We start from the raw sequence: 14,127 nt of genomic DNA, 5'->3' as shown, positions 1-14,127 counted from the left end.
TAGCACTGGCTTTTAGCAGTTAAGACACATTTCTCTTCTGTAATGCAGGTGCTGCCTGAAGAGAAGTGTGCCAAGGCCGCTCAGCCACTCACACCCATGTTCACGGTAGGTGTCAGTATAGGAGGCTCCCCGGTATACCACGTGGGTGGCCTCACCGTGTGACAGAGAAAGATGGCCTCTCCTCTGTCCTGGTTCCCAGGGAAGGTATTGATCCTAAGACCAACAAGCCTCCAGAGTGACAGAAGGGGGAGTGCTTGGCGCCTTCTCAAGGCTGAAGACAACACAGAGGGGCATGGCTGGGCCTGAGGCGGCTCCCCACCGCCCTCCTCACCTCGGCAGTACTGCAGGACTGTCTCCATCGCACTCTTCCGATCGGAGGCCCAGCGAATTCGGGCAGAGCCGGTTATCTTGTTCTCAGTGGGCCACCAGCCTTGCCAGAGGTAGACCTCGTGGTGATTGTCAACAAGGAAGAGAGCTGTGAAGAGCAAGGAAGAGCAAGGCCATGAGGTACTCCTGCAATGCCCAGCAGAAGCCCTCCGCTCTGCCAGCTGCCCCCACAGCCCTGTCCCCAAGGTCCAGAGCAATGAGTCAGTGGAGGTCACCTCCATACTCAGCCCTCTGAGATTAAACCATAAAGGTGCCTAGCAGGGCGAGGAAGTGCCCCAAGAAATGCCGCCTTGTTTCTTTCCCTTCCCCAGCTCATCCACAGTTTGCTGGTGGCCTTTTCAGATGTCACAAGGGCTGTGCTGGAAGCCATCTCTAGGCTCCAAAGGGCTCACATCTGGCTTGCCCTCAGACCCCACAATACTCTGAGCAGTGACGGGTTTCTCACAGGGAAGGGAACTGTAGACAGAATCCTCCTGCCTCTTCCTCCTCCTCTTCAAGCCTCCACCTGACTCTTGCTCTGTGTGGCACATTCTCTCCAACTTGCCAGCTCAGTGGCCCCAAGGTCCCTCCTGATGTACATTTGGGGATTGCTCTAAAAGCCAGTGGTTGTCCAGCCAGAGCCCAGGAACGGCGGGTGAGGAGCAGCCTCTTCCTGTAGCTACTCGCAGTTGCTGCCCTAGAATCATGTCTGTGTCTGCTCTGCTGAGAGCTTTCCCATGCCCCTTTCCCTAGCCTCTTGCTTTCCCAGGCTCCTTTGCAGCTGCAGTGGCCCCCTGACATCTGGGCAGCGGCATGAAGAAAAGTCTATGGGAGCAAGAGGGGCATAAGAAAGCGCCACTTTCCCCTTTCCTCGGTTTGGAATACAAATATGAGGAAAGGAGCAAGAGCAGCTCACAAGGGACCATGGAGCAGGAAGCCGGAGAGGAAGGCCAGGGATGCCATGGGGTACTGTCAGCTATCTCTTTGGATGTAAAAGTCACTGAATTCGGCTCCTGACACAAAGCTACATGCTGATTTTCCTGTTTTCTTTGGCAGTGGGTCGATGAGGTGGATCGATGAATGGTGACGTCTCTGGTGTGCTGGTCGTGTACTTGGCAGATGGGGGCTGCTGATAGGGAAGGGGAAGGAGGCTGGCTGAAGGGGCCCCCAGGCCTCACCTGGCTGTGGCGCGCTGTACAGGTCTTCCTGCAGGAAGGGCATGGAGCTGACAGCAGAGGGCGCCCTCGCGGGGTACACGAACTCCGTGGCTGAGAAGTCCCCCGAGGAGCTGCTGAGGATGAACAGGCGGGGCGCGAAGTTAAAACTCCCAGGATCTTCCAAAGAAAAGAGAACAAAGCTAAGGACACCGTGTGAACCAGCTTCCAGAAGGGCCGGACGTCGAACACGAAGCAACTCAGTGAATAGGCGGGGTTCGGTTTATATTCGCTTTCTGAGAGGGAAGTCTGGTGTTAGTTATTTTTGCAGTGATGGGCATCAGCCACAGGCTGACAGTGAGCAGCAACTAAAAGTGTGTGTGTATAAATATGTACACACCAGTCAGATACACACACACACACACACACACACACACACACACACACACACACACTAAGCGTAAAAGTTTACCCCAGCATTCCTAGCTACTAAATTGAACAGAAACAGTGCTTTTCCCAGTTTTTCTGGGTCTGGGAGGATACTGTGCTCTGTTTATGAGTGTTGAGAACTACTTTCTTTTGTTAATATCTGCTAAGAAAGGAAGTTGGCCTGATGTCCTGGGGAACACTGGTTGATAGAGTCCCATAGGTAGGAATTTAACTTAATTATGGATAAATAATTGTTAAGGGTACAATAGAGAAAACATTGGACATTATTCCCCAGCGATGGGAGGAGGGCAAGTAGAGTGGAATATATTACGATGCCCTAATGTCACCAACATCTCGGTGGCAGCAAGGGGGCACTGAGGCAATAAAGGGAGAGGACAGTCACCCAGATTGTCTCTTTATGGAGAAGTGGGTGAAATCACAGGAGCGCGTGAGTTCTGCTTATCCCTGAGACCTGTGAGTTGCTGAACAAACACTGCTTCTCATCAGAGATGATTAATGGGAGAAAGTTTGTTTTATGGTTTTTATGATTATAATAATGTATGTTTTAAGGAAAGACAGGAAGGCACACACTCAGCACCCCTTAACTTTGCTCTGGCGAATTAGGATAGCTATTTGAAGTCAATGCATGAAACAGGAATTTTATGTTTTGATTTGGGTCCCCTCCCCAAGATGGGCTTCCTCCTGCCTTGCACTCACACACCCCACTAGAATTCTGACCTCTGGCTTCACGTTTCTTCCATTTTGTTGCCTTCTCTCCTCTTTATCTCTATGACACCCCACTGATCTGGTTCTAGTCTTGTGTGTTCTGCCTTTGCCTACTAAATTGAAAATGACAATAAATGCTTATAAATTACCTCCAAGCCATGAACATCAGGTCCCCCAATCATGCCTACATTGTACACACGTACTTTATTCTGTCCATTGCAAAAACTGTGTCCCTTTTCATCACAGGGATCTACGAATCTCTGAAAGGTTAAGATCTATTGAATGATGGACACAGGGCTCACAATTCTTCCTCCTTCTGCTTGCCCCCTTTCAGCAGACTCGTGCCATTCAATGACGGCCTCTCCTGGCCAGCCTTGACTTTCAGGCTCCAAGTCCACGAGCTGGTGGCAGCAGTCACATGCTCACATCTAATAAAACACCTCCCAGCGGGCATGGAGCACTGGCCACTCCCTTCAAAGTCTCCCCATCAAGCCCTGACTGCTGAGAACTCTGTCTAACTGGCTTAGGGCTTGTCGCTCCTGATCTGGTGGGAACACGCCGTCTCACTGGGGTTCCCGCTGCTTCCTTTCCTGTGGGTGCTGGCCAAACCCGAGAGCTCACCACGGTGCTGCTTGTCTAGTTTCTCAATCGTTCCTACTGTTCTTGTTAAGTCATGCCAGCCTCAGAGGCGCCAGGGAAACATGGCTTCCCACGGGGCGTGCGTGAGTTTTCTGGTGGGAAAAATCCCACTTTCACACTCTTTATTACACATCTCTCTTACTCACATGAAAATGAATGTGCGATCGGCTTCCTTTTGAGAATCGGTCCTCTGGGAGGCCCTTTGTTTTATTCACTGTGTGTTGTACATAGCATATGCTCAGTAAACCTTTGTAGGGGTGTGTGTGTGCGCGGTATACGTGTCACACATGAATGCATGCACGAGGAGCCAGCGTTCACCAGTTAGGTTGGCTCTCAAGTTCCAGGAACCCTCCTGCACCTCTCCCCGAGTTCTAGGATCTCAAGGGTACGCCACTTGACCCTACATTTTCACGTGTTTCCTGGAGATTCAACTTGGCTCTTCAAGCTTGCAAGGCAAGCGCTCTGCTGGTGGAATCGGACCTTGATAAATCTCCAGTGAGGAAAATCAGTGAGTGAACGGAGTGGCGTTCAGTGACGTTACCTTGGAGCATGCAGTCGTAGGCCTTCCTGTCCCTCCTCCCCAGGGCATCCCAGAATCCCAGGGGCTCGGATCCTTCGTCACACTCATGGATAGTCACATTGCTGCTGCTGTGAAGCCCTGCTTCCAGGGGACATCTGCATGGGAGGCAAGCGGAAGGTTATAGACGCCCAGGAGTGTCCACAGCCGAGACTCAAGACAGCGCCCACAGACGACTTCATTCTGATCAAGACCACACCCAAGGTGACATCACGCTATTTGGTAAATATTTTTACCAGCGCCTGTGCTGGAAGGAGACGGGCCAGTGTGCTCCAGGGAAGCATGTACAGCTACATGTCATTAAGACCATGTGCATTTCATACGGAACACAGCATTTGTCTGTTCATTGTCCTCTCTTGCTACAACACAAATTTCATTAGGAGAAAAATGTGTTTATTCACTGCTGACTCTCTGGTCCCTTGTTTGGTACCAAGCAGTTGCTAAGTAAGTGTTTTCCAAGCGAGTAAGTGAAGGAATTCACTTATTTGTTGTTAGTGGCCCAAGTGAGAAGCCTCTTGAGGCATGAATGCTATTGGATTTCTCACAAAACATCTCTTAAATCCCCCACCTCCACCGACCACCAAAGGATGTTCTGGTAGCCTGGTTTTTCTGCCTGCTGGAAGGTCACTTGTCTTCCTTCCCTCTGCCCTTAATACAGAGCACGGACCTTCACAGGAGTCAGGAGGAAAGCAGCCCATCATCCCATTTCAGGGCCCACAGAACGAGCCCTCTGCTGGGATGTGATGCAACACTCCATTTTTAGGAAGGAACCCAGCTGTTGTCAGGGAACTGAGACTGCCCAGGCCGCTGGTAAAGAGCAGAGACACAGTGGCAGGCCCTCTCTGACCATGCTGCTCCTCCTGAGCACCTAGCCCACCAGGAAGACCCCAGGAGAAAACCCCAGCACTGCTGTGCCCCAGTGGCGGGCCAGGGGTGGGGGGCAGTGGAAGGGGGTCTGAGGACTCACTGCCAGCTGCTCACTTGCAGCGGGGTGCCCCTGCTTTCTAAAGAAAGGATATGTTGTGGGCCCCCACTGGCCATTCCGCCATTCCAATACAAGACACTCAGACTCCTACAAGACAGCGGCACGGGCCCTCTGTAACAGCGGAGGCTGCAGGCTGGGGAGCAAGTGGCAGCTTGGGAAGAAGCCGAAATGTGACTGTGCTTGCTGGGGACATCTGCCTTGCTGTTGCTCTCTCTCTCCCTCCCTCCTTCCCCCTCCTCCCTCCCCCTCCTCTCTCTCCTATCTCTTTTAAATGAGATTTTACGATATAACCCAGGCTGGCCCTAATTTCTGGGGCTAGCTTGTCCCTCCTGCCGCAGCTTTCTAGGAAGCTGGGGCTGCAAGGCTACACCTCAGCGCCTGGCCCCATTGCCTTTTACGGAGGCAGACATGTCTTCAGAAAGCTGGAAAAGCACACAAATTGGAGGCTTCTGCGGAGATGTGCACCCTGTGGACCTATGACAGAGCCCTGGCTGTCACTCTAAGCATACGGGACATCCTTTGTTGGGGGATCCCTTCCTGCCTCAGCCTGCCTGCGTCCCTCCAGGAATCCCCTGGGTGTAGAGCCGGCCAGAGGACCAACACTCACTGTTCCTTGATTTTATTTGCTGCAGTCCTTCCAACCTCCTTCGTATGGCCTTGAGCTTTACATCCATGCCACAGGTAAATGAGGGCCTTGTTTATGTTCAGGGCAACCATGGAAGTCCTGGACCTCAGGCTGCTACAGTGACAGGCCACCTCCAGCAAGTTCCCTTCCATGGGGACCTCTCCTCGCACACAATACAGCCTCCATTCACCTGCAGGGGAAGCAGCGGCGCACAGTTACAGAGGAGCCAAGGAGGAGTGGCCCTTCAGGCTCCCTGGATGCCATCAAAGACATACATGTAGAGACTGCAAGACCCGTGGCTGAAGACTGCCGAGCAGGGGCAGCCAGTGGGTTGTCGGGCGTGATAAATAGGTTGCCAAAAGTTCACATGGCAGGAAAAAAAAACATCCAAGATTTACATAAAATAACTAAAGAGAGAAATCCTAAGGATTTAGTGGTAGGGTGCTGGCCAATGAAAAGATTATAATAGGAAATCCACTGGCTTTTAATTTTCTTGAGAAGTGTAGATAGTTACTGAGAATTCCATTCAAGGCAATGCTCCTAGCCTCCCTTACAGAAGGACAGATCAGGAAGGAAGTGCTCTGCAGGGTTGAGGTCCCCAGGATGCTATACCAGGCCAGCATTAGTGGGAAAGATACAGCTACGTAACGTCAGACTTACTTTAAGGTTTTATTTTTTATTATATACAAGTTTCATTATGTATAAATATACTTTAATTATATATAGTTAATTAATATAGACACGGGGGGGGCATTGCCCTCATGAGTGCAGTGCTTGTGGATGCCAGAAGGGGGCATCAGATTACCCCTGGAGCTGGGGTTACAAGTGGGCCAGCCTCTGGACTTCCTTTAAAGCCCTCCTACCAAAAACCTCCAGGGAGAAGAGACAAAAGCTGAATGCTAACACTAGAAATAACTTACTTTGCACATTTTCTTCTTCCTCTTCCCTTCGTCCAGAGTGCACCACCATCCCTCCCTGGAAACACTGAAGGAAACAGGGGGGCTCCTTTCCCTGCAGAACCTGGACCTTTAGATTTAAGCACGGGAAAACAGGTCAGAGGAAGGGGCTGCCAAAGGCCTGAAAACAATACTCGCCTGTCTCAGGGAGTCTGGCCTACACCAACAGGACACACAGAAGTTGTATCCCCACTGCCATCTGAAGGTAAGCAGGACTGGAAGTGCAAGGCAAAGGCTTGCTTTCAGAGTACTTTTAAGTATCTGTTTTTCCTGTGATAAGAAGACAGGAATGTTGTTCTCTGCTGCCTTCTTTCCTCACTAACTTTGGCATTCTCATGGTATGTTATGCACGGCCATGACATGATGGATTAAATGTGTTTAAAGTGGTCCACCTCGTAGTGTGAAGATCATGAATTGCTGACTTCGTGAATCTGGGGTTAGAAGGATGCCCTTCCTGTAGCATCTGTGGTAGGTTAGGTCTTAAATTCCCCTCTGGGCCATGCCCTCAAGGCTCAGCTCCCCCAGGAAGTGCATGGAGAGTCTGTGGTACCTAAGAGGTGGGTGGGGCCTCATGGGAAGTCTTGAGGTCACTGGGAATACATCCCTGAAGGGTGTAGGAGACCCTTGCTTCTTCCTCTTCATCTCTTTCACTTTCTGGCTTTCTGGAAAGGAGCCAAGTGGTTTCACTGACGTGTGTTTCTGCCATGACATGCTGCCTCCCTATAAGCCCAGAACCAACATGGCAGAGAACCAACTACGCAGAGAACCAAAAGAAACAGTTCTCTTACATCGATCACCTGGGGTGTTTTTCAGAGGGACAGGAAACTGACTCTGTGTCTGTGTCTCTGTGGTCTCCTGTGGGGTGGCATGGCTCGCTCTCGTGTTCTCTCAGCAGGCCTAGTAGCAGCGCTTGCTCTCACTTTGGCAGATGCTAGATAACTCCCCTTACAGAAAGGAGGTTGATCTGAAGGTCCAGGTTCTGAGCCTTTGTACATCTGGCATCCAGAAAAGTAGAGACATTTCTACATTTCTACCATAAGCTACCTCATGACACTCAGGTCTTCTCAGCACAGGCAAGTGGCATTTCATGGCACTGTCTTACGTGCCTATCATGATTTTCCATGTGTTGGATTGGAAAAATGAAAAAAGTGAGGGATTAACCTCAGACTCCAGGTGTGCTCTGAACACAGGGTTAAAACATATTCATTAGTTTTTATAAAAACAGGCAGCTGAAATCACCCACTGTTCAGAATAAGTTACAATGCCATTGTTGCTAAGGTCTACCTCTAAAACACAATTTATAGTGGAAAATATTCATTCTGTCTTAAAATTATTTTTAGGGAATGTAATTAGTTCTGAGGACTGCAGAGAGCTTAATGAGCATGGCTCCATTTCTAGAAAAAGTTTCTCTACTCTCATCCCTCATGCTCTTGCCAATTAATCATTCATTCAAGATGGTGAAAATACTCGCCCATAGTGTCAAACTCCGAACTCCAGAGCTAGCTCTCAGGTAGTGCTACTAATGGGTGTAACATAGGGCACAGATCATCCAAACATTAAAAAGACACATTTGGGGCCATATAGCTCAGTCGGCTTAAAGTACCTGCCTAGCACACACAATGATCTGAATTTGATTCCCCAGTGCCAATGCCACAAGGCCCTACAAAACAGCTTATAAAGTCTTAAAGTTCTTGGACTTGGGTACTAGTGCCTGCCAGGCACAATGCAGGCTCCAAGGTCACAAACCTGTGATTTGGGGTGTCTTTCTTGGTCACTGGAAACAATAGTAATAAATAAGTAAACAAAGCAGCAGTGTGGTTTTAAGCTGTGGAAACAGAAGGCACAGTTAAGGGGCCCAGGGAAGGGAGAGGGAAGAAGGGCTTGCAGGAAACAGGAGGGGACAGCCGAGCAGAAGTGTGATTGGCTGCGGGGGGAAGAAGCAGGGCACCCATGCTTTGGAGGATGCTGTGCTCAGAGGCCAGGCCTATCATCACGGTCCCCAAGCAATGGCTCTCTAGAGCTTACCTGGGCCCCCCTCTCTTCATCCAGCTCCACTGTCATCAGAGCTGATGTCCCCTTCTCACTCACGGTTGAGTGCCGGCCTTGCCAGAAGAAATAGACACACTTCTCTTTGCCAGCCACTCTCACCGGATGCTCTCCCTTTTGTCGGCTTCCCACTGCAGAAACAATGGCAGAGGGTGAGGGTGAGGTGAGCTGGGATACCGGTGGGGAAGCAGATGACTGCCTGGCCCTCTTCCCCAGAGTCTGTGAGGGCCAGATATTAAAAAATAAAAATAAAAAAGGGGTGGAGCCAAAATGGGGCACCATCTTTCTTCTCAGCTGACTGAGGGGTCTTCTCAGAACCCCAAGAAAAACTCACATCATCTTAGGCAGAGGCAGACTCCCTCTGACCCCAGTGTGTGAGCGGGGATACAGGGACTGAGAGCAGGAGGAGGCTCACACAGACTCACTTTCTTACATTCTACCACTCTTGGGAGAGGATCAGCTGACAGAGGAATGACATCACTAACAGCAGGAGGAGCTTCCAGAGCAAAGGAAAAAGAATGGACCATTAAAAAGGAATGGTGAGGGCCTAAGCTGCTCCCTTTTCATGTCCCAGCCATGAGGCATGGAGCTTGTGCCACCAAAGTTCTCTGTGCAGATGTGCTGTGTGGGCTCAAAGGCGCACAGTAACAATCATAAGCTAGCATCTCCAAAAGTGAGAGATAAAACAAGCCTTCTCTTTAAAAAGTGGTTGTTCTAGGAATTTCATTACAGTAACAGATAATAAGGGGTCAACAATGAGTCCCCGCAAACACACATACTTAAAAGTTAAGGCTGAAGCTGGGAGTGCATTGAGCATCTATAACCCTGGGGCTGGTGTGTGGGGAACAGGCAGATCCCTGGATGTTTATTAGCTGGTGTGTGGGGAACAGGCAGATCCCTGGATGCTCATTGGCTAGCCAGTGTAGCTGAATCCATGAGCACCAAGGTCAGTGAGAAACCTTGCCTCAAAAAAAAAAAAAAAAAAAAAAAAAAAAACAGACAACAAAACAAAACAGTGAGGAGAGTGATTAAGGAATACACACCTTCACACACCCACAGGCATGTGTATGCCCAATGGCACAAACACACTCACACATACATACATTGCCTCCAAATATACAAAATACACATACAATACAGTTACATATAAAAGAAAATGAATGATGCCCCATCACATCTGTCGTCTGGCCGCCACAGGCTGAAGAATGCCCGAGAGATGTACATGAGCCTGGACTGTCTACCAGGACCAGACTCGGGGGAGTTCCCATTGGGCTGCACTGCCTCATTTTCCCTTTACTCCAATCTGCTGATGAAATTGCCACTGCTTTAAGACCCAAACGCGAGAAGAAGCTCACTTAAGTTATTCAGAGGTCAGGACATCTTTACCTGTTTTGGACCCTTCTTTGCTTAGCAAAATAGTCCCATGTATTTAAAGTAAGCGGTTCGAGGATTCTAACAATTTCTCCAACTAATTGCCTCAGGCTGGACTTGAGTGCCATCCACTGTGGGTCTGAAATGGTTGTGTCTGCAGTCTCGAGAGGATAAGATGTAAGTACAAACCACCCAAGAATCATTTACAGACACCCATAGCTGATTTAGATAGAAGCAAAGCCCCTGTCCAGTCTAACAAAAAGCCATGCTGTTACTGAGGTTACTGGAGAAAGCTATGTTTAAAGCGATCATGAAGTCACACACCCCTTGGACTGAGCCCTCCAATCCATTGTGTGAATAGTGTCAACAGGCAACTTTTCACCCTAGCATTGTAAGGCAGGCGCCGGTGTATATGCCTAAGATACACCGTCTTTCCTAAAGCAGGCGTTTCGACTAATATCCGTAATGGTTTGCTCAGTATGCCCAAACTTAATCCTACATAGAATAACTTAATTGCCAATATATTTGTTTTTAACTTTAGTAATGTAAAGGTTTATTAGGAGGTATACTAGAATATTGTCATTACAACTCAGATCCCTAAAGGGTTGATACTTCACACCATCAAAGAATTTTCTTCCTTCCTTTCTTTCTTCCTTACTTTCCTTTCCTTCTTCCCTCCCTCCCTCCCTTCTTCCTTCCTTCCTTCCTTCCTTCCTTCCTTCCTTCCTTCCTTCCTTCCTTCCTTCCTTCCTTCCTCCCCTCCCTCATCTTCTCCTGGTCCCTCCTTTCCTCCCTCTCCACACCCCCCGCCCCCGGCATCTGTTAATCAAAGAACTTTCAAGAATAAGTCTATTTCTGGGCTATTGAAATAGCTCAGTTGAAGGACCCACGTTCCATCCTTAGAATTCATGCTAAAAGAGATAATAATAATAATAATAATAATAATAATAATAATAATAATACCCTATGTGGTCACCTGGAGAGATGAAGACAGGTGGATCCTTGGGGCTTGCTGGCCAGAAGGCCTAGCCCACCTATGAGCCCCAGGACGGCGATGGTGAACAGTGCTGAGAACAGTGCCCTTTGGCCTCCATGTGTACATGTACCGGCACATACAGATATGCACAAAATAGCAATGTTGGTACTAATGCTTCTACATAGCAGTCACAATCACTCTCAACTGAGAGAAGAGAACTGCTCCAACTTCCTGTCCACCTCCAAAGCAGCCTGACCCTGCCTCTGGGGCCTTCACCCACAGGGTGTATGGCACCCATGATCCTCCAGGGCACAGACCATGCTGCACCCTGCAAGCAGTTTCTGTGCAGGACACTGATCCAAGTAGGCTGGGGAGGGGGGGTGTCATTTTGCTGCCAGTGAGGTACCACTGTGCTCCCTGGGAAAACATGCATCACGGGAGGGGTTGCCTGCCCACATCACTGCTGCCCATGATTACTTTTGTCTCATAGCTAGAACCAGGTATGAAGATGTCTAAATATATTACATTATCCCTTTATCCTTTTGTTAAATGTGCCATTTCCTTTCTACATTATGGATATGTTTGTCCCCCACTCTTGGGAATTGTCATTACTTTAGCTAGTTCGAAGTCATTTCCAAACTGTGTGGTGATTTTGCTGTTTCTGATGAAAATTTCCATGGAGGAGTCTCCCAACACTGACAGTATGGACAGGTGCCAGGCACCACGCATACACATTACAGAGCCCTGCTTCAAATGTTCTTTGGGCCAGGCACTGCCTTTGTAAGGAGGAACCAAACTGAAGCCATTTTGAATATGGGTCAAATAAAGTTTACATCGCCGAGACCTCCCTGGGTAACTGCTGTCCTGGGTGGCAATTTCAGACATGAATGCTAGTTGGCCCGATACAGTTGATAACCCAACCAATGGGAACAGGATAAGTATACCACAGAGACACATTCCTAAAGACGTCCCCATCCCTAAATCCTGACTGGTGGAAAATGTAAGTGTAACTTGGCACAGATGTTTGTGGTTTCCAAGCTTCAAAGCTCTGTAACATTCTAGATCTTGGGCTGGGGGTTGGAGGTGTCACAGTTCAGGTCTCTAGTCTTCTCTGCGGCCCTGATCAATCAGTAGTGGCTTGATGACAACAATCTTTGTTGTGCTTTGACCTAGTATTTGAGCTGGATCTAATCAGATCCCATAACACCCTCCCCGTTTCCTAAGAGAGAAGGCCAGCGCTAAGGGAGGTTGAGCATCTTTACCCAGCATGCTCAGCTGCTAAGCAAGGCTTCCTACTCCAGCTGTAGGTTCAGACACCCGAGGCCTCTTTAGGGAAGGGACAGCACCAGCTCTGATGTCTGCAGGAGGAGCAGCACAGAGGGGTCACAGCATCGCTGGCTCTAAGAGGCCAGGTCAGATGTCAGTCTGTTGCTCTGCTGTCTACGAACCAGGTGGTTGTCCTGCTCTTCCTCTGAGAAGTCAGAATGACCTCTGCTGTGGGGAGCAGGGCAAAGAGCACAGCATCTCGCCAGGGGAGGTGTCTGTGAGTGCTCACCATACAAACCAGGACCTCACAGCCACCCTAATCATGTGGTGTCTGCTTGCTTTCTCACTGACAGCAGGCCCAAGGTTACGGTGACCAGCTCCTCAAGTCCCATGGCCTCCTGCTGTTCTTGTCTTATTCTCCTTCCTGCCGTGTACTTCCTGGAGAGTCTGCTACTCAACCCTTCTGACAGCAGCATGCACAGGGCAGGTGGGCATGAAACACTGCCATTGCTAGCTGAAGTAGCACTGTCTGCTTCCTATGAAGACTGGGTTTGGTCATGTGTTGTTTTGCCCAGGTTGGTTTGTGAGAGGGCACACGATGTTCTGCTGTGATCCCTCACATGTAGGGGCGTGACTTTGTCCAGCTGAGAACATCCATGGGTCAGAGGTAAGTCCCATGTCTTTCTCTGTCACCGTCCACCTTACTTTTAGAGACAGGGCCTCTCACTGAACCCCGAGCTCACTGATTGGATACACTGGGAGGCCAGTGAGCTGTGGGCCAGTGAGCTGTGGGGATCTGCCTGTTTCAGTGCTGGGGATACCATCACCACGTCCAGCTTTAATGCGAACGCTGGAGAGCCAAACTCAGATTCCCACATTCGTGTGGCAGAAGCTTTACCCACTGAGCTCTCTCCCTGGCCCCAAGAGTTTATTTTTATTGAGGATAAAACCCAGAACCTTGAATATGCTAAGGCAAATATTCCAGCACCGAGGTACACCCCAGCACCTCTATGTATTTCTAGAAATACGTCTTTTGTTGTGCATTTACTACCAAGCTGAAGCACCATTTAGCTTCAGTTTAAATGGCTCCCATGTGCTGCATTCAATGACTTGTTCAAACAGCACACAGGCCACATGTCAATACCACGTGGAAGCAAATCATGACTTTTCCAGAAACCTTTCCAGGGCAGTGCAAGCATGAGGAGTGGAGTGTTCCAGCATTTATTACTATCATTATTTTTAATGGAGGTGAGTGTCAGTGTCCTGGCCATGCGGGCTGCCAGGAATCCCACTGTACTCCTCTCCTGGTCCTTACCTGCACTTGGCAGACCGCACCACGCCCGGCAGGGGTGAGAAAACACACGTGCTCACTAACCTGCTGTGCTCGCCATGTACTTCCACTTGACCACGTAGGCGTCCCCCTCGTGGAACTGCCCGATGCTCTGCCTGGGGAGCCGGCTGTAGTCAAATTCCAGGATGTGCCACACGTCCACAGAGACAGTAGCAATCTCGATCTGCCTCCCGTCGTCTCCTTCCACCAGGCCATAGCCCCGGCCCACATTCACCCCGTCTAGGATGGTGCTGGCTGTCATCTGGGGCAGTGCCACCATCCGTGTCACGTCGTAGGGCTTGACGTCAGCCCTAGGATCGTCCTACAAGGGAGCAGGGATGTTTGGTATCCCCCTTGCTGCAGATGTCTCCTGTCATACCCAGTGCGGTTTGGATTGTGTAGTGAGACTTTTAGTGTCTGTAATAGCCCAGCTGTTATGTAAACATGCTTTTGTTTTAATCCCAGGAGTGGGGTGTGGGGCTGCTTCAGACTGTCCACAGCAGCAGGCTGTGTGTGCTCTGGCAGGGGCGTGGTTCTGCTGGCTGAAGATAGTTTAATTCTGGGAACTATAGAGAGGGCATGAAAAGGTCAGAACCCCAAGAGTAGGCATGGCTATTCCTCCTGCTGGTTCCTGATCCTGCTGCTGCTGGTCTGTCAAGTGGTCAAGAGAAAAGAGATGGT

General features: G+C 49.6%; 1 protein-coding gene across 4 annotated transcripts in view; it reads right to left on the bottom strand.

Moving 5' to 3' along the window:
• Positions 1 to 14,127, bottom strand: part of Svil (supervillin) — a 141,002-nt gene that overhangs the window by 3,878 nt on the left and 122,997 nt on the right. For all 4 annotated transcript variants that reach the window (XM_055629195.1, XM_055629196.1, XM_055629193.1 and 1 more), the window contains 7 exons: positions 13,492 to 13,768; positions 8,483 to 8,634; positions 6,422 to 6,527; positions 5,484 to 5,691; positions 3,856 to 3,989; positions 1,545 to 1,700; positions 332 to 475 (listed from right to left, as the gene is read on the bottom strand). In XM_055629195.1, coding sequence (XP_055485170.1) covers positions 332 to 475; positions 1,545 to 1,700; positions 3,856 to 3,989; positions 5,484 to 5,691; positions 6,422 to 6,527; positions 8,483 to 8,634; positions 13,492 to 13,768 — 1,177 coding nt within the window. The remainder of the gene's footprint in view (positions 1 to 331; positions 476 to 1,544; positions 1,701 to 3,855; positions 3,990 to 5,483; positions 5,692 to 6,421; positions 6,528 to 8,482; positions 8,635 to 13,491; positions 13,769 to 14,127) is intronic.

The sequence above is a fragment of the Psammomys obesus genome, unplaced genomic scaffold (genome assembly GCF_907164565.1).
Source record: "Psammomys obesus unplaced genomic scaffold, mPsaObe1.curated_primary_1811, whole genome shotgun sequence".
Classification (NCBI taxonomy): Eukaryota; Metazoa; Chordata; class Mammalia; order Rodentia; family Muridae; genus Psammomys; species Psammomys obesus.
The sequence above is the reverse complement of the archived record's forward strand: the minus strand, read 5'-3'. Positions and strand labels throughout refer to the sequence as shown.